The sequence below is a fragment of the Zootermopsis nevadensis genome, unplaced genomic scaffold (genome assembly GCF_977971745.1).
Source record: "Zootermopsis nevadensis isolate Lab colony 2312 unplaced genomic scaffold, Znev_1.0 Znev_ptg000010l, whole genome shotgun sequence".
NCBI classification, from domain to species: Eukaryota; Metazoa; Arthropoda; class Insecta; order Blattodea; family Termopsidae; genus Zootermopsis; species Zootermopsis nevadensis.
The window spans coordinates 12,112,350-12,133,725 of record NW_028259142.1 but is presented as its reverse complement, the minus strand read 5'-3'; the positions used below and the strand labels follow the sequence as shown (position 1 = coordinate 12,133,725).

Sequence of the window (21,376 nt, the reverse complement as noted above, 5' to 3'; positions counted from 1 at the left end):
GTAGCACTGGGATAGGGTTTTCTCCCATGTCAGTATCATTCAACCTTTGTTCTATATTCACTTACATATTATCTTTGGAGTATAGTCAAAGGGACACAGACTCACCCCATCTCAACAATAAAGGAAAAAGAGGGATTACAGTGTTTCTGTACATGAATTTCCTCTTGACCTCTATTGTGACTGAACTATGGGCAGATGGACGGACGGACGGACCGATGGATGGACGCACTTCTCGTGGTAATCACGCGGTTCTTGGGAGAACAAAAGATACATCACAATAACCTTCTGATGCATTGGTCACAGTCAACGTGAGAAATCTGTTGCACGGACCTCAGAAACTACTCCGTCTTACCTTCTGACATTATCACGACTTTTTCAGCTCAAAATGACAGCACAGCGTTGCCGAAACTACATTCTTCATGGCCCACCAAGGCACATACGATGTTGGACCGGGAGCAGTACACCTTAGGTACACACTAACAAAGCCTGTCATTTAAAGCTGCATAATTGTAGCAGCACTTGTAAATGACAAAACATTTACATCTAGCGTTGTTGATGACAACGCTAGATGTAAATACAGAGAAACATGCAACATATCAAATATAAAAATAGGTTTTTCATATTAAAACTAATTCTAAATGTTTCCTAATGGTAGCAGCAATTGTAAAATTGAATTTTTTTCCCATCTAGCGTCATTACTAGGAACCTCTACGCCTCTTTGAGCGCAACCACACATACACAAAAGGAACAAACAGCAAACTGGGCTTTATGAAATATAGTTTTATATACTGAATCGCATTACATTTTAGCCTATTTCTTTATCGTTGAAGACATGAGACAAATGGTAATGACTTCTGAGAATACAATTGGCGTACAGGGAAAGTAAAGTTTATCTAGCACTTTGCACGGATATAAGATAACAATAGCTAATAACGCATACTTCACTTCAAATGCTTAAACTCTGTGATAAAACTAGCATTAACTATAAATTACCACAGAGCAGAATTAAAACAAACTTAAATTCAGTAATTCCGATCTGAGTAAAGAAATATCGGATATCTTGATTGTTGGGAATGTGGATCTCGTCCATCGTCCATCGACTGGGATTAGCTCATTCTAATGGACCCCACAGAGTAGGTGCACCCTTCACCACACCTGAAGACGAAAACAGATCCGGTCCACAAAACGTTGTGTAATTTTGTAATATCATACGACAGACAAGGTCCAGAAACCCACCAATCCGGATTATATTACACCATCGTCAGGACGTTTCAAAGTTGATGTTCCCCATCAATTTGTTCACAAGATCCTTTGCACATTCCTTCCACGAACAATGTCATTTGAAGAAGAATGTTAAATACTACAACATTCCCTACATGGGTGTGACTGAGTAAAATATTCGCTGCGCTGGGAGTAGTCCACGTAAAATTATCGGGTACGAATACTAAACAGATTTCCAATGAGCAGTAAATGTCATAGATGAAAATTGTTAATGCGTCAAGATGGCTTGCCTTATGTCATTGTTTAACAAGACTAGTTCTTGTGTATGTTCCTCGAATAAGTTAGATACAAGAAGCATGACCATTATAAATGACAGCGCTGGCAGACACGGCAAGAAAATTGGATACAAATTGGCTTTGTATTCGATTGGAATCGTGGAACTAATTGTGACAAATATCATCCACCCTTCTGAAGCTTTTTCAGGGCAGTCAGAGAGGAGATTATGTGAAGAATAATTTGCCTTTACCCCTCTCCCAGTCTCAGGAACATTTGTTTACGAAGCGGTAGCCTATAGGCTATCTTTAATGACGGCTATCTGTTGTCTCAAATAACAGACCATCATAATGCCTTGTGCTACAGGAAAGGATGAGTATCATACTTTTGAAGTGCAGAAGAAACTTGGTGAATTAACTGGAATGAGAAAAACATTTGTTGTCGAGGTCAATAGTATGCACAATGCCAATATGGCGAGACAGCGATCATCACTTTAGTGACGAACATGCTTGAACAACATGTATTATTCTGCCTTGCCTAATGGTGCTCTCAGGTCTGTCTTAACACTTCCGTCAACATGGCATAAAATGTTGAAACAAAAATACATGAGCTAGTCTCTGTCTATAAATAAATACATATAATAGACTCAGAAATGTAAGGTACGGTAGCTGCGATCCTAGAAAAATGTCACTTAAAACAAAAACGCTTAATAAATTGATAAAATATTTAAAGAGAAATGATATTTGTGTTCCTAGCGAATATTTTTAATAGCATGCTAAAAGTAATGATGAACTTACATTTTATTACCTAAAATATAAATAACAATGTAATACCACAAAAACATATTTAAATACGGCATTCAATAATACATGTTAGTTCCCATTACACATATTGTGCACCCCTTCTTCAATATTGGTACTTCCCAAGAATGTTTCTGAGGTAAATTCAGGAAGACGGATGTTTATGGAAGGCAGCTGTAGGAGATTAAGATAGTAGAGTCTTCGATACAAACTTGATCAGCAACCATAATTTCTAGCATTAACGGAACAGAACTGTATTCATGCCATTTTTTGTGCTATCTTCTTTCCTTGTACCAGGAATTTCCAAGAAATAAACAAATCGCGTGTATGCCAGAATTCAACGCAAAAATTGAGGCAGTTATCATGAACCTAGACGGGCCACGAATATTAGGAATTCTCTCTCTGCACCAAAAGACAACGAAAATGTCCCTATGTTAATGAGGTTTATTATTATTATTATTATTATTATTATGAATTTAATTGAATTATCATTCTTCCTTTTACGCATCACATTCTTTATACCTCATTTCTTATATCTAATTGCTGTGTTGACTGTATCTTATTCCGTTACTATTACATACTCTTAATATTGTTATTGTCATTACTTCATATCTTCGAATTTCCCCTCTCCCAATTAGTGTTTGTCTTTTATTGGCTTTTTCCTGATGGCAATCACTTTAATAAAGGATTTGTGGAATTTATAATGTTTAAAATATTTATTTTTTGTCCATATTTTGTGGTATTTCATTTTGTACATTTATCTCATTTCTTATTGTTTGTTTGTCTTCATTCAGAATTAATTGATTTTATTTGTCATCTGTGAATTGTACTGTAGCTATTACTACTGTTTTTGTGCTTGAATTTGCCTTGCTTGGCTGTTGTCATGCACATAAATAAATGAATTTAATTGAATTATTATGATTCGACTAGACATTTAATTGAATTTCGTAATTAATAGTTACATTGTCAGTACTTGATTTTAAATCAAAATTAATTTCTCTGCCAGTAACCAAAATGCTGTACTTAATATACGAATTCATCAAACTATTTAGTCTTCAACGGCCAGATTTACATGGCACAACTCTATTTTTGATTTAACGCGTAAGAAATGAAGAAGAAGGAGACCTGAATGATGTTTGGTATCATATGGTTTTCCAACTTGCATTCAGAGTCAATGTCATTTAATTAAATTGACAATAATGTGTGCCATGACAGAGGCCTGTAGACTACAAACAATGCTGACAAATTCTTGTACGTAGTTGCCAACAATAATTGTATGTAATTTCTGATCTGGTTCTTCCAAAACTTATAATAAAAACTGTCATATTCTTTTAACATAATTTCAATATTAGACGTATAATCACTTCCTCAGATAACATAAATAGTACGCTGTATTTCTTCAAAAGTTAATAGTTACTGAACTGGTTAAGGCACAGACTTTTAAAAACCATAATGTTCATAGAAGGTCGTCATTAAACCCTATCCTAAGCCACACAGAGGGGAACTGATGTAGGGTACAGCTATTGTAATAACCGGGAATTAAATCCCGGTCGGAACACGGATAATTTCAGCACTGCATTCAAACTGGCTCTGAGGCCGATCCAGCCTCCTATAAAACGGGTGGCAGGACTTGACATGTGTGGAGTTACACCTCCATTCACCAAACGTCATGGCGTGTACTTTATTTTGTACAGAATCAACATTGCCCTTACACCATGGCCATCATACCGAAATGTAAAATTCAAAATTCAATGAGGATCAGGACTTAGCTGCGATTCGTTCAATGTCTACCCAACAGAAGGGGCCAAACTGAAGGAACTTGAGTGTGCTAAAAAAAAAAAGTAAATAAGCCTTGGATAAAACGCATGAACCCATCTGGCGAGCGACAGTTTATTATACTGGCGTTTTTACTGATGACCAAACACTTTTGTGAAAAGGCTAATTTGTGTGCCAAGATCTAAAATTGCCAAAAAAGGCTCCACAAATAAATCGCTCTTTTATTCCACTGCAACTTGGTTCAGGACACTGGGTAAACGGGCCCACTTCAATATAATATCCCCACAAAAACATCAACACCTCTAGAGGCCTTTACACTTGCACCCAAGTTATAATGCTTCGTAAGTCACCATGCAAATCAACATCTGCTTTAATTTCATTACAAGTTTTCTCTCTTTCTTTCAAAAACTTAATAGCGATGCTATTTTGTTTGATCAATACAAACAATTTACCCTATGGTGGTCTTACCTTTGTCAACATCGGTTCCAGCTGTTCTTTGCATCGTGACTATGCTAATAGGTCAATTAGGCTAATACACAGCGTCAGGTAACTCTTAAAATATGCAATAATGGTTGTCGATAGAACCGATAACCCCTTAGATCGTGAACCAAAAACTGTTGTAGCCTATAATTTTCTGTAGACTATATATACATACACTCCCATATTGTTGCGAACATAAAAAAATTAAAATTAGCTTAACTGCTGTCTGTACATCAGCGCTGAAACAAACTCCTATATAACTAAGTAATGCATATTTCGAAAGGTTTCATGTTTCCTCAGTTTTAAATGGCCTAATGTTGATATCAATTATAGGGTCACGGCCTTAACGAGCTGAAGCCATATCGTCATGAAATCACGCTTCAATGCAAATTTTAGCTTTTTATGTATGAGATACTTATGTAACCAAATCTTTCTGCAAGGTTATCAGATGATTTACAATCACGTCAAAGTAAAACTTCACAAAAATGGAAGCTGGAGTAAGCAGAAACCGAATATTATCAGATTACTTTCAGATCTCATTAATATGACGTAAAATTAGTGTATAATTGGGGTATATCTAACGAACAGAAATTATTTTATACAGAAATAAATAGAAAGAAACTGGCAGAAAATAGTTTGCTTAAATATTTTTTTTTTTTTTTTTTAGTATGGGTCTAATTATGTTCCAGGAATTGATCTGATCAGAAAAATTGCTGCCAAAAATGTGGGGAAAAAATTATAGCCAACCATGGGCAGAATACGTTAAAATAAATACAGAAACAAATTTCAAAATAATTACGTAATAGTTTAGTATACGTTTTCTCCAGTTGTGATATTCCAAAGGGTATTGAAATGTTTATTTTTGAGGCTGCCGTGAGGTGGCCCCTGAATGCAGAGACAAATGTTTAAGCCTGAATTATCAACGTATGTAATTCCCTGCACAAAACAACAGAGAAAATCACAGAAAGAACTCTGATGAAGGAAACTTGCAGATCCTGTTAAACATACGTAAGTGGTAATACAGAGAACTCAATTGAAATCCGACATAATTTGGTCCGATTAAAATACGTGCGTTCTAACACAGATTTCCACCTTGAAATCATAATCTTGATAGACAAATTTCGTGCACCAGCAAATCTTTAGACTTCATTTGCTCAGTTTATGAATGGGATTCGTAGTTTCCCTCAGCCACTCCAGGTAAAAATCGGAATGTTATCTTAAGAAGCAAACTACCGCCTACATAAAAAATCTTGTACACGGTAAAAAGTGTTAATTTGACGCCTATTTTAGAGAATTCTGAAAAGCGATCTTTTCGATGAATACGAATTATAAGAGTTTGAAGACAAAGACTTCATAGGAAAATATTTGAACCTTCGAAGGCTATGAAAAGTAAAACATTACAGATCATGGTATTATGTGGTATATGCAAGGTAACTACAATTGTCGTGACAAAGGAAATAAGAATAATTTGAATGGCGGGGAATGAATCTCAAAGTGTAAGTAAGCGATTTGTACAGAATCTTAGTATCAATGCAAGGAATACCTTGGCGGGCTCCATGACTGTAGACGTTTCAAGAAAGAACTGTTCTGTGGCAATAGTTTTCTTGTGGCGCCCTCATGTGCAAATACACATTTCTAAATTTGCAGTATGAACATAATATACACATTGTTTGCTTTATCATGAAAGGAAACACAACACAGGAACTGCAGCTGTTGTAATATGTGCCCTGTTGAGCTTTCTTATCTATTCAGGATCCTGAAAATTCAATAGGAGGTACTGTACTGTGTATTTCCCACGTATACACCTACAATACAACCAAATGAATATATTATGAACAAGGCAGTAGAGGCCGAGCGAGAAGTGCTGGCACTTGCGCAAAGGTCTGATTTTGGTCGTATGAGATGGACCCGTCCAAAACACGCGCTAGAGGGGTGTCAGCTTCAGTTGGATTGTAGCTCTAGCTGTGTTTAGTTCGGTGAGTCACCGCAGCCGAGGCTGTGCGACCCCCACTACTACTGAACTCCCCTTTCTCGGTTTACACATCGCGCATTTAGGTGTCACGACTACTCGCGCGACCTATACAAATCTTTCCAAATGTGTCATTTGTTACTCGAGGACAGAATGCGGTTCTGTATTGAAATCAGTACTATATTCTGGTCGCAAAATCTCTAGGTAAGAGATCACACAGGAGACCTAGGGACAGATGTTAGGATAATACTTAAATTGATATTGCACAGAGAAGTATGGAGAAAGAACTTCATCACTGGATTCAATTACTTCAGCAAACGTCCAGACTGTGGCTTCTTTGAAGATGGTAATGGGGCTTCAGAATCCATGAAGTCGTGAATTTCTTTATGAACTGAGCAAATACTAACTTCAAAGAAATGTTTCATGCTATTCAATTTGTTAGTTAGTTAGTTAGTTATCTGGCTATGTCTTTATATATTAATTTTGGTGCGCATTCCTGTTATAAATACATGTTTTACTTCCGGTACCAAAACTACGCAATATTAAACTGAGTTAACTTATATTTATACTGAATAAATTGTTTACGTGTTATTTATCGGCGATGTCAATAGCTCAGAATACAGAGCATCGAATGGGAGGATGATAGTGAAAAATGAGTTGGAAAGGATGTGGAAGGAAGCGATGGTGGCGAAACTTGTACTATCCCGGCGTTTGCTGAATGCATTATGCCTCTAAGACACAATGGCAATCACAATAAGCACAAGACGAAAGATAAGAGGGTACGCTGAAAGACTTCATACTGTAAGACAATATAAATGTAAAATTAACATGGAACCCAGTAAGAGACATGCCTACAGTTTAGTAGTTAATTCATGAGCAGTCCATATTTCCGCACTTGGTTAGTTTCTGAAATTCCTATATCTGCTGCCACAAACAAAGTATGACAACAGTAGAAACGAAACTTACACAATAGCGCATTTAAATCCCGCATCCCTTGTGAATGCTCGCTGACGAGGAAATGTGTCTTGTTAAGGAACAATGCAATGCGGCTTGCCTACTTTGGGATGTTTTTTGGTCCTCACCCAGAGCTCGAAAGTACCTGGGCCTCATCGAAACATGTGTCGTGTCCTTGCTGACACAGCAATGCGTCTGGATTAGCTCTACACGTCCGACAAGAAAAAACAAATTTAGACGGATAAACAACGGCTAACACTAACAAATAGTCTATATCGTGTCCACTAATCAAAATATGTCTTTACCGATACATCACTCAGGGTCCACTGAGCAGGTTAGTGTATCGGCGTATTCGAGAAGAACTTGGTTCTAATCTTATTCCGGATATCTGCCGTCAGGAGGATGCGTCTTTTTAATTCTTTGCACAGAACGACGACATTGTAGGTGTGTCTCAAAACAACTACAAACTCTTTCCAAAAACATACATTTCTATTCATAACCATCCTTCATCCCATGTAAGGCCTTTTGTAAATCCTGATCATAAAACAGCGTTTTCAAAGCCCTGACTATGTAGTGTCGTACGATGGGATCATTAGTGAATAATGATTTGGAAAGGAAGCGATGGTGGCCCAATTTAAGGTATATCCCATCTCCCTGGAGACACCGAGAGCAACCACGAAAAAACTTGTGTCAGGCTAACCGGTCTCTGGACCGAGATCTGAAACCGGGACCCCTCCAAATACAAAGCAGGAATGCAAATCACTCGACTGTGGCTTTCGGTCTGAAGCGGTAACTTGTTAAAGCCGAATGGTATTCATGTATACCACCTGTTTTACGTTAAAACTCTGAATTTTGCACATAAAATGTGTTTATGGGTTTCGTATTCCAAGAATAAACAGTAATTATTTCCTCAAAAATTATTAACCGTTTAATCTTTGTAATGGTGATGGTGATGGGATGTTTTCTTTGCACTACGAATTGAATTTTTTTTAAATATTATTTAGACGAGTTTCAGACAAAGTGTTGATCTAAACTCCACATAGTGCAGGAATTGTTTTCATTTTTTATCGTGTGAAGGCCAAAGGCATGAATGGCATTCTGTTCAGTAAAGTATAGTTACACTTTCGTGATACAGCCACAAATGGATTTGCTGTTTCTGGACTTCTCCCTTCTCTGTTAAGTGACACTAAGCGTGCCTTTCCCAGAACGTCGAACTATACAAGTCAATTATGCGTTCTCCAGTAGCTCCTGGTAAATAATCTTATCTGCTGCATGTGTTAAACGAAGTAACCTACCTCATCTTGTTTGTGGTTATGTTTAGAGGTGTGGTCTACTGCAGGTCAGTTCACCCCAACAATACAACCTCATGGTTGGCTTCGTCTCTGGAGGAAGCAGTTGAGATAGTCAGAAATCACGCCAAGCTGACTCGTTTTGAAACACAGTAGGTATGAAGGAAAACAGATTTGCTTCCATTGTAAAACATTCTTCGTTGGGGGAGTGAAGCTATTATAATTCTGTTCTGGTGGACTGAACGTTTTGAGTCGTCAAATTGAAATGAGAAGTCATATGTACGACAGCTTCAGTTAGAAAGAGGGACAATTTTTTTTTCGTTTTGTAAGATACATTCCAAATTTTAACATTGTATCAATATGTAATAAAGTTGTCAGTCAAACTGTCAGCTGTGGGTTGTCTCAGCTGTTCTTTTCACTCTTATAAATATAAAAACAGTTCTGATCCGTTTCATTGTGTCGGTATAACAGGACGCATTGTGTCCTTAGGGTTTTCAATGGGGTGACCGGATTTTTGACACAGGAGTAGCAGTCTAACATTTGAAGGCGGAACTCAGAAAGATCAACTGCTGTTTATTCTAACATTTTTAAATTATTATTCATACACTTTATAAAACTTCAGCTTTGGACACAACAGCTGATCGACTACACTTGGCTGAATTGGCTGTAGAACTATGACCACTCGTTTCCAGAGTACATAAAACAAATCTCTTGTAGTAACGTACTTGTCTTCTGCTTCTGATGAGGTCTATGTGCCAGAGATACTCTGTTCTGTCTAGCCGTTTTCGTTTCAAATTTCAGGATAAAGATGTCGTAGTACTGTCAGCAATCGAAAACTCCAACTTCAAGGCCCGCCATTTTAAATCTACAAAATGGTCACTTATAAAAGTAAAAATTCAGGTAATTTAAAGAAGGATTAAATAACAGATTCATCACTATAAGCTGGTGACAGGAATCGATTAAGTGTTGTGAGTCTCAAACCTGTTCTCCGGGCTCATTCTACTAGGCGTACAATTACGTCTACTCTACATAACAAAGGGACCTGGCCTTTCTAGAAAGAGTAAAGCGTTCTCGCTATTGACACCGACAGAATGACTCTTCTACGCAGCAAGAGGCAGTCTAAAGGAAATTTCATGCCTGTAAACATCAGGCACAGACAAAGAGAACTCATTACCACCGCCTTGTCGCCAACATCCTTCTTTTATTCACACTTCTAAGGATTAAGATGCATTTTCCACCGAACTGAAAAGACACAGTGGGCGTTCAAACGATTACAGTGAGGCAATGGTTTATAAACAGTCGCTCGCAGGCCCAAATCGATGGGCAGACTTAAGTTTCTCAATCTCCGCCTAATTTAAGTAAAATTCTTTCGGGATTTACGTCACCATGCATATTTTCCTTCGTATATTTATGGCGAGACTAAAAAAAACTGTATACCCCTAATTATTAGACCTATAACTTACTATGGAACTATTCATTTCTGAAAATAATTTTCACAACAACACTGATGCAGGCAAACTGTGACTGAAAGCTGCGATGTAAATATTAACATACGTGTAGAATTTCAGAGTATATTTATTAACTATCCCCATACTAAATTTCAGATGTTTAGTTATTCGTTGTCTCCCTCAAACCGGAAGCAACACACGACGTCACACTTTAGACAACTTTAAGACTTTATTGCGCCGGGTTCTGTTGCCTCCAACTGAAACGATAGGTCTCCGAATACAGGCAGGTAACGTGGAATGTTACCACGTGTCTCGTAGGCATCACGAATGTCGTGTTTTCGATCTCATTCCAATCTGACAATCGTGACTATAACATTTTCATGGTTATCTTCAGTCAATTCAGAAGCTTCTGATACGGTAGCGCAAGCTGTGACCATCTCTCCACCAACAACAGCAATTCATCATAATCATCAACATTCAACCGTCATCCTACTAAAGTCAGAATGAAACAGTACGGCGCTGGTGAATGACGATTACTAGCACTTGTCATGCACCGTAATGCTAAAACATTTGTTCAACCCATAGCAGGATTAATCATTCACATACATTTTTGCAGGTTTTAAGTCTTTTGTGCTTACTAAATATTAATTCTCATCACTAGCAATACGTTTTACTGTAGACATTCCAACGTCACGAGCCTTAATATTAAGGCTAGCCAACTTGGTGCACTGGAGGGTGGTAAAGAGCACTGTTGTTTGCGAAGACAGATTTACGCTGATTGGTTTATCTCTCACCACGTGGTACGACACTACTTAACATCAATCCCTAACTTGTCCGTTTCCATATGTTTAGAATATAGCCATAAACAAATGTAAGAAGTACTCACCATCCCCTCGCGAAGATAACGTATGGCATGAATTGCTGATCCCCCGTTTAAGGACATCTGACAGGTACATCCAGGATATTTGGGTTCAAAATTCACTCTGAAACGGAACACATCAAAAATGAAGAAGCAAGGTAGTAACGCAAATGAAGGATACACATCTTGAAACTTTTTTAACTTTCCTTCCTTATTCGATAAAGAAAGCATCATGTCTCTATTTGTCTCAGCTAATAACGTTTGTAAAACTTGGTGTGAATATCATGTCACCGAAAGCTATTCAACTTTTGTACTTTATATTTTAGTACAGCCAGGAATACCATCACCATGAAGGTACAACATTTTCAGACGCAGACGTCTGTGTTAAGTCTTCAAAAAATTCCGTGAAACAATAAGACGTCTGGGCGCTATCAAGAATTTCGTTTGCATTTCGGCGATAATTAATGAAGAATTCGAACTAGGCATACAAAAATTAGAATTGAGATAAATCACAAGCAGACCTAAGAATTTTGTACAAGCCTATATTAATTTTCATGTATTAAATACTGCAATTACGGGGATGAGAAATTCATTGGAGTAATATCATTCAAACTGAGCTTCGTGGAAGACTTTGATAGAGGGAATTACCGAAATACGTCGCATAATTATAAATCTATAAATTCCATTCATCGTGCGGATTAAAAAATAAAGCAGATTAGGCGTCATAAGTTCTTCACAGGACTTCTTGTTCGAGTTTCATAATGAACTACAAAGTGAAGAATCACCACTTAGATTCCATTGATACGTAAATTTTAAAACATGAATACCATTTTCCTCGTCGTTAAAAATGTCTGTTTCTTAGCTTTGGTCTATATCTGGACACGTGGGAGCTGCAAGTTCCAATCCTTTTTGCAATTTACTCTTTCTTTCTGTCACAATAATTTCCTCACCCGAAACTTCGCCATATCGTGTTAATATTTTTATTCTTCCCGGCGTAACTCTCTTTCGTCTTACCTATCAGTCGTAATGCAGTTTATTGGCCACAGAGTAAGTAACTGAAGCGATTCCACTTAAGCTACTCAAAAGCAAAATATTCATGGGTTAGCAAATCTCGGCAACAACATGTCTCGCTACAGGATGAAAGATAGTTACATTATTTCAGAAAAATACTTCACTGTCTTCTGGGTTGTTGCGTCTTGTATTCAGGTAGAAGTTTACCAACGTTTCAGAGGTCCTTAACGCCTCCATCACCAGGAATCGCCCTGACAATGAAGACCTTTAAGCGGTCCAAAAACTCAGAAGACAGTGAAAGATTATTAAAGGATACCGGTAACAAATATCTCAATAATAACTTATTTTATTTGAAAAAGTTTGAAAGAGTAGGCATAGCGTAAAATCCACTTTAGTAATTTATTATGACACTTTAGTATATTGTCCTCATTCATAACCATGTAGCCCGCGAGATGGCGACGAAGGGTAAATGCAACCTCATATCCGGGAAACGTAAAGAATTCCTGGTAAAGTCTTGCTCATGAACAATCAAGAACTGCTCTGAGTGAAGGGGCCGAATCCGCTGTTCGTCTCCCCCCCCCCCCACACACACACACACACACTGTCCATTCTTCGTTTCTGCGCAACGAAGGTCAAGGCACTAAACGATAATCCCATCGAAAATGAATGAGTCGACAGTTGTACAGAAATACAGAGATAACAGAAGACTGTCAGAAGGTAAGCATATACAGACCTCGCTTTTGAACTACTTCAGCGATAAGTAACACTCGTGTGTAACGGAAGAGACCACTTGAATTTCCAATGGACAGAAATGCAGACAACTCTTTTCGCCTTTTGGTAGATCTAAGCATTGAGCTTTTAGATACAAATGAGTAGTTGGGAAATACATTTGCAAAATTTCGCTTCATTTGTTCGCTTAATGGGAAATACTTTTCTAGGAACATGAGACGCTTTGAGTGCCTTTTTCTTGTCTCCACTGAGGGCAGTACGTTCATACGTGATATAATGTCCTATGAGAATTTATGAAATACGCATCAGCATATACGAGGTGCGATCGGAAAGTTTCTAGACTGCGCCTATAAAAACCCGTACACTTATCTCAGGTATTAAATTCATCCATCACCCTCGAAGTAGTTCCCCTGGGAGTGAACACAACGATTCCAGCGCCGCTGCCAAGCCTGGAAGCATCCCTGGAAATCTTTCTTTGTCAGCCTGTCAAGCACCATCTGCGATTCTGCCTGAATCTCTTCTATCGTCTCAAATCTCCTTCCCTTTAGCTGAATTTTCATCTTTGGGAAGAGGAAGAAGTCACACGGAGCTAAGGAGGGTGCGGGATGACGGCCGAACTTTGAGGGTGGTGTGCGCTGGCGCGTTGTCATGATGCAGCAGCCAGTTGTGGTTGCGCCATTTTGCCGGCCGCTTCCGTCTCACATCTTCACGCAACAATATCGCACAAGTCGTTGATGGTACGACGTCGATCTTCGTGAATGGCCTGCCGAATCTTCGTAACATTTTCGGGCGTTGTGCTCGAAGATGTTCGTCCAGAACGCTCGTCATCATCGACAGAGGTTCGGCCATTTTTAAAACGTGAATGCCACACAAACGTTTGTGCACGACCCATTGCGGACTCCCCAATTGCTTGCTTTAGCATTTCATAGGTTTCCGTAGCCGTTTTGGCGAGTCTTTGGCAAAATTTGATGCACACGCCATTCCGAAATCGCAGGAGGGTCGGTGTAATGCACTACCAAAACGCCCGTAACTAAGAAACAAATGCTAATTCGATGATGCCGGCTGGCACACTGATTCACTATGAATGTAGGCCGCACCCCCTAAAGGCAGAAGCTCGTACTACATCCGGTTCGCCCTCTATTGACACAGTCTTGAAACTTTCCGATCGCACCTCGTACGTTATGGTACCATCATGCTCCACTTCTCAATCAGGAACATCAAAGCTGCAAAATGGATGCGGACTTGGAGAGAAAGACACAATAGGTTCGTTGTACGTAGGGTCATGGGAGTTTTGTGACAGATGTCCAAAAGTATTATCTGTGATTCAAGCAACTTTTTTTTTGTAATGTAAACATTAACATGACGTTTCAGCGAAATCTGTACTAAACTCTGTGCATGATCGTAATGTCTGGTTTATTTAACGACGCTCTGAGAAGCGTACTATACAGCGTCATATGATAAGATATTAATAAATAAATAAATATACAACCGGATGTGTTCTACCAAATCGCTTTTTTAACTACAGAGACTGTGTAAAGTACACATATTTAATTTATTTTTAAACGAGTGACTTTTCGTGGTGAATTACTTTCCGGTATTTTTATTTTCTAGTTTTGTGCTAACTGATTTGATGTAATGAAAATAGATCACCGGTTACCAGATTGTTAGTTCCTGAATCCACCACATATATTTTTTGTCGTAAGAGTTATACATGGAGGTTTCAATCTAGATGTGCCGGTGCGTGACGTCACATATAAAGAAACGTGAGAGGAAAATGAAAAACGCTGTGCTGAGCGTACGGCATCAGGAACATTAATCCATGTTACACTTATGCTTTGAATGCTGCAACGGAACTAAACTCCGTGTTGTGCTACAGGGCTACTACATCTGCAGGGCATTAACCGCCAACTATAGTAGCCGTCACAAAATTGCACGCTTCAAGGCCACGGAAGGACCTTCACCCCCTGTCCTTACCGCGGTGCTCCAGTACAGCGTTTCTGACTTTGTTACACTGCGAGTCTAACCTGAATTCACTTGCCTGGGCTCCGCTAATCGTGTCACAACGCTGTGTGATTTTGCTGTGACGTTGAAGGATGCAACATAAGTAACCACCACTGGTCGCGACATCAAATGTCATCCGTGCGCCTTGGTGGTAGGTGACGTACAATGCGCATAGGGATAACTTTATATCTTTATCCACCAAGACGAGTCGTGGAATTGTGTAGACGAATGAACTAGGGGGTCAACAAACAGGCTGCTGGTAACTCATTGTGAATAACTATGAGTTGATGTAGTTGAGATAGTGTTCCATGTTAGATGAGTGACAGGTACTTTATGAAGGGAGTAACCGCGCTGTTCGGTACTGGTATGTATTCTTTACAGTAGTAGGACAATACTGCCTTCAGTAGTCATGCCAGGATAAAATAATATATGAATAATTTCACATAGTCATATCCTGTGTGGGGCGAAGGTGGATATAAGATATAAATACATGACACAACTCGTAACGAAATAAATTAAGATAACAGACTGAACAAACGACGGTGAGTTAGTATCACTAGAGTAATAATTCATGTAGTAACTAACAGCCTACAGTAATCACTTTCAGAATCCCCGTAACAGATGCTAGAAATCATGACATCGGACAAGTCTTTTAGCCCAAGCTGACAAGTTGCATTTATCACGTAACTACCACAAGAAATTATAGGTGTTAAAACTGATACCACCTGCAGCACATGAGCAGGTTAAAACCTAAAGATCGAAATAAAAGAAAATATAATCTCAGAGTCACGAAGAAGGCATCCTTAAACGATCTCAATGTTCGATATGATAAAAGCTAACAAATTACATTGTAAATAATTAATAACCGTGTGGTGTTATCTATAGCGACATTATCTTATTAACAATATATTCATACTTGCAATAAACATCAAGATCAACGAGGTATATATTATAAATTAGACAAGTAATCCATTTGGGAAAAAAAATGTGTACTACATCAAAGTAACTGCAGTACATTATTTCACCCTTATTTTACACAAATTTTAACTTTTCTCTGTCAAAATAATCCTAAATTAATAACTTCTATGTCTTTTAAGTCTTTTAATTACTCTATTGAATCGTCTAAGACAGAGGTAGCCATTCTTTTTTCGGGGTGAATTTTCTGAACAGGTTTTGAACCAACAACGACACAGAGACACAGAATTTAAATTTGAAAGGGCAAAACTGAGGGTGTAGTAAAACGCAGCGAACAGTCTTAAGGTTATTTTGACTAATGTATTTAGTAGTTTCAGTCTGTCTCTTCAATGGGACACTGCTAGGATGTATCAAAGCTACTGAGTCTTCCTTGAAACCTTATAGTTACTATACAGGTAATTCGCTGTTTTAAAACCTGACGCATTTATAACTGTCATTAAAAAGGTGTCCCTTGTACATAATCCTGAGTCATTTCAATTTATACTCCATACACTCATAAAATGGTTATCCAACATACATTTTAATATTTTACTTTAATCTAAGTCTCCTTCTCCTTCCGTCTTTGTACACGTTTCTCCCAGACATGCCGTATCCTCTTTATCTTGGTTTCATAATTCTACCAAAGTAGTATGTGAAGTTTATCAATACGTAATTGTCTCCGTTCTGGAACTCCTATGTTTGCTACTAATATTTTACTCCTCTTTGAATGACTGTCACACTAACTAACTAACTAACTGTCTAACTAACTAACTAAAAAACTAATTAACTAACTGACTGACTGACTAACTAACTAACTAACTAACTGACTGACTAACAGCCGTTACCAACTTGCATGTTTCAAGGTAACGGAAGGACCTTAGTTCCGCCCCCTCCTCGCTCTGTTAAAACATTAGAAGCATACGTCATCTTATATTCGTAAAAAATGACGTGGTATTTCTGCCCAATGTGCAAACCTCATGCCAGTAAAAGTGTCTATTAAGAACTTAATGAGGCTGTAACCAGAACCACCTTGCTTGCAGTGCACTGAGTAATTGTCATGCCAGAATTACAGGTCTTATTACAATCCAAGGAAATGGCTTTATCTGGAGTACTAAATATGATAGCGTAAGGATACAGTTAACAGTTGTCTGCATTGCAGTCACGTATACAGCATGGAACATGTCATACGTTTCAGTCTCTCCACACTGATTACCTCTTTCGAGTGTGTTATTGTATGATATCACTTCTAGGGGTACGGTCATATCGTTCATCCTTCGCTTTGCATTGTCTGATCCAAAGCTAGGTTCCCCTTTGTTTCACTAAACGTCCCATATTGCTTCTATTTTGTATTCAGAATCTTTCGGCCGATTTACCAGCTATCTTTGTTGCAAATTTTGGTTTCCCTCAGTATCTCGAAATAAACGACTGGTCAGTGCCCTGAAATATACCAATAACGCCTCCTTTTATATCCGTACATTTTCATATTTATTTTCATATCGTATTGACCGTTATGACTCCTGCAGATTAAACAGTGTCGTTAAATAATTTAAGAATTTTTCTTCCTGCTAGACTAATATTTCTATTGGAAAATGGTTTCGCTACTGTATATATATAGTTTAATGATGGGAACCAGGGTATTATGTCTATGTCTGATTACAAGCTAGGTCTTTAATATTCACTGATATTTACAGTTTTCCTCAGGACTTCTAGTCAAAAACTGTAACAAGGTCTTTAAAAGTCTCCCACAAAACCGTTCGACGTGATTCTGGCTAATTCCAGCGAACATATATTAATTTATTTAACTTTTTTTAACTTTGCACAGAAGCTGAAAATCTACTTTCTTCCTCCGTGGTGAGACACGTGGGGAGTAGCAGAGCACAGAAACTTTATCTTTTCAACAAATTTCATTCAAATTACCAAAATCAATAGCAATTAAAAACATAACTGTTTATTTTCGTGGATGTAGACTTTTCACATGAAAATTCAGGAAACGAAGTTTAAGTACTGCTGCAAACAATTCTCTTACCTAAAAAAAAATTTTTTTTTAATCTCACAGTTAATATAGACCAAACAGTACTGTATCTGGAGAACTAGTAAAGTGTTAACAACACTAAGTTAGCAATATGAGGTATATATTTCATCATACAGAGTGACACAGCATTACATAATGCAAACGCGGGTCTTAGGTTCAGAACCCCTGCCTTAGATAAAGGTTCAGTTCATAACAAAGCGCCTGATTTGAAAGTGAAAGGCAGAGAAAGAAGGACAAACATCAATGATCGAAATGGGATTCGAACCCGCGATTCTCGTTTATAAATAAACACTTAACTTGACCTAAGTCAGTCTGGGATTTTCTCATGACACAAATTCATCGTCGTCAATTAATCTTTCTAAAAATCTGCACTGCAAGTGCATTAGTTGACCCTACTGCTACTGATAATAATCACCGTGCATTTACTTAAAGTAACATCGAGGAAAAATATCGAGGTAAAAATGTGTGGTGCTGAACGAAAGGGACAAACCTTATCTTACACTACACTTCTAACATTATTTCATATTCTTTTGTAAAACTCGCTCCAGTGTTGGACATAACCCTCTGTAATCTTTCAAACCAAATTATAGTTTAGATTTGCACCAAAGTCTTCGACTAACAACACATTCCGACAACAGTCGCGGACCAATGATTAGCATTCCTACTTCATATTCGGGAATTCATGGGTTAAAATCTTGTTCCACAGAACGGGTATATCGATTGAGGTTTTTTGTAGTTTTCCTTAGTTCCTACACAAAAGTTCCTGGATAATCCCTTAAATTAGACCACGATCGTTTCAATCCATAGTAAGTCCAATTCATTACTAACTAGGCCCATCGTTCAATGCCATATAGACTAAACTACTTACATCGTCGTCAAATGAAACACAAATACTTCTGCAGTAATAAGATGTTGATCTGAAATCCAGAACTCTATCCCCAAACAGTAGTTTTAATATCTTCATCTGCTAATCCTAATTTAGTAACATTATACAGGCACACAAAATTTCCATAAAAGGAATATATTGTAAAAACAAGTTTAAGTCTTTAAGGCTCACACATTGTCGTTCTTTGCGTAATACGTATTTTGTTTTTAATACAAGTCTAGAGAACGGGGCTTGTTCCTTTAAAATAAAGATAAAAAGTCTGAAGCTCACGTAAAGAAATTTAAGTTGAGTGCTGGAATCATCCGTTTTCAGAAACTATTATTCTCAAGTGTGTTTACTTCCTTAAAACCCTTTCGGCTTCCTTGAGTTGGTGATAAGAATTCTTAGGGACTCCAACCTGTTATAAGTAATGTGCTCTCTGAAGTGGTAGTAATTTCTTAATGTTTATTTTTATTCTTCCAGAAGTTTTTGAGAAGTGCGCAGTGCAGTGAAACAGGTTTTGTCTTCAACTTAGAGATTCTATGCAGAATATACTGGAGCTCAACTGAGTTCTGCCATTACGTTCAAAGTTTCAGTTTTACCTGCGTGAATACGTTCCATATTCATCCAAATATCTTAAACAAATTGAGAACATCGGCTGTACGATACCTTTCTCACATTCATACAACACACATTCCTTGCATATGATAGTTTAATAAAACTGAATTAGTGTATGATAAGTCAGTAAATTCACAAACTTTAAAATGCTTTATTGTGAAGTGTGTTCAGTGTTAATCATGCACAAGGCTACAATTCTTTCTATTGATGTGTTACGTATTGACTGAAATTTCCACAGACTTCTTATAAAAATTGAGATTACTATGGAGCTGACAATGATTTCCCTTACTATATACTGGTCGATTATAGACTGTCCAAGTTATTACCTAAACAGACGGTACCTGTCCGTTACCTATCATATAAACTTTTATTTCTCATGTCCACATTTGTCATTCATTCGTCCACTTATGCGTTAAATTTAAGTGTCGTAAATATGTTATTAACCTTATGAATATTACATGCTGTATTGTTTGAGTTAGTTTGATTCATTCGGCTAATTAATTTGATTTAATTTATTCAGTTCGATTGATTCAGTTTGTTAAAGTGGTTCTACTTCTTCGGTTGGTTAGATTGGTTCGCTTGATTCGATAGATCAAATGAATAATTGGTTTCTTATGCTTCGATTTTATTTCTTGGTTCGATAAATTTGTTTCTTATTTTACATAAAGGATATAAATTACTTTGAAGATTAGTTGCATTAACTATTAATTGCGTGATAGTTTTGTCAGTTTGCACCAACAGAACTCTTAGAAATATGTAGAATATACAGAATTATTTACGCTTATGTACTTGATTGTAATTAAGAATTGTCTTAAGTTGGTCTCCTTCTCATCAGACACCGCTTCTGTTTCTCTCGGCGCAGTAGGGGGGGGGGGGGGGGGGGAGTGCACCTGATGCGAATTCTAAATTGATCCGTGAGTAAACTGGAGGGTCCTTCAATTTAGTGTGTGTGGGGGGGCCTCCGCGGGAGATGCAGTACAACCCTTTTATTTGCACCTGACGCCAAGTCACGCTGTCACTCAAAGTTAAAGAAAAACATTCTCATCTCACTGTGCGTGTTACGTCGTGTATAATTCCGTATGTAAACATTGCAATGAACTTTTTATAGCTAAGATCCAATTTACGCTCTGATGAATGGTGTCTGACCAGTTATATGTTCAGAGAATACATTTGGTGGGAGAATTTCTTTCACAAGGAGCTCACTCAAGTGTGACATTTTAAAAAAAAACAGTTCCGGTTATTTTCATATGTTTTAAATAAAACTTACGTGCACTATTCAATGTTATACACGCCGCATGAAATGTATACTGAATACAATAGTAGAATGGTAAGCACCTGCTTGTAGTCAGTAGGTAGTCTGACTTAAACCTCGGCCGAAGCGGTGATATAAACCGATCGAGTTTTTTATGTATCTTCCCAGAAATTTCAGGCAACATCCGGAATAGACCCTTGAAGTACGTCAGGGCCATCACTCCCCTACTTTGAATTTAATCACATAATCATCCTGTAATTTTATTCGACACTATTTCATTATTATAACTGGCAGAGTTCAATTAAATAGTTCAACAACAATCAACAAACAAAACAAACAACCCTCAAACTAGCTAGATAGCCAAACAACCAGAAAACACAAACAAACAAATCAACAAAGCAACTAGCTATTATGATTAATACCTAATAGAACAATGCGCAGGTAAGAAAATTATTTTTGTTTGAAGAGATTCACATTCACATTATTTTGAAATGGATAAAACTATTTATGAACACTGTATGTTTCATATACGGAATTGTAATTTCGCATATGTCGAGGATAAAGTCCTCAAATCTTATATAATGCATAAACATATATCACTTATGCTACAAATTGTCTGCAGTAACTCTCATACAATACACTTATAAGAATAACATAATTACGATACCTTATATTACCATTACGTAACCAGCAAATACAACCTAATAAATATCAGACAGGAATGTGATACACTCAATATAATAAGCACATTGATTTATCACACAATCAGTTTGTAGTTTCAGCATATGAGCCTGTTAGATCCAGGGCATGTAACACTACAAATATTTGTCAGATATTGTGGTACG

At 37.6% G+C, this 21,376-nt stretch overlaps 1 protein-coding gene across 4 annotated transcripts in view; it reads right to left on the bottom strand.

Annotated features, from left to right (window-relative positions):
- Positions 1–21,376, bottom strand: part of LOC110828487 (uncharacterized) — a 226,568-nt gene that overhangs the window by 177,054 nt on the left and 28,138 nt on the right. For 3 of the 4 annotated variants that reach the window (XM_087346542.1, XM_087346540.1, XM_087346541.1), the window contains exon 2: positions 11,097–11,193. In XM_087346542.1, the coding sequence (XP_087202668.1) occupies positions 11,097–11,193 (97 nt within the window). Of the gene's footprint in view, positions 1–9,315; positions 9,628–11,096; positions 11,194–21,376 lie in introns of those variants that run through there. The other variant, XM_087346543.1, reaches the window with a different exon arrangement.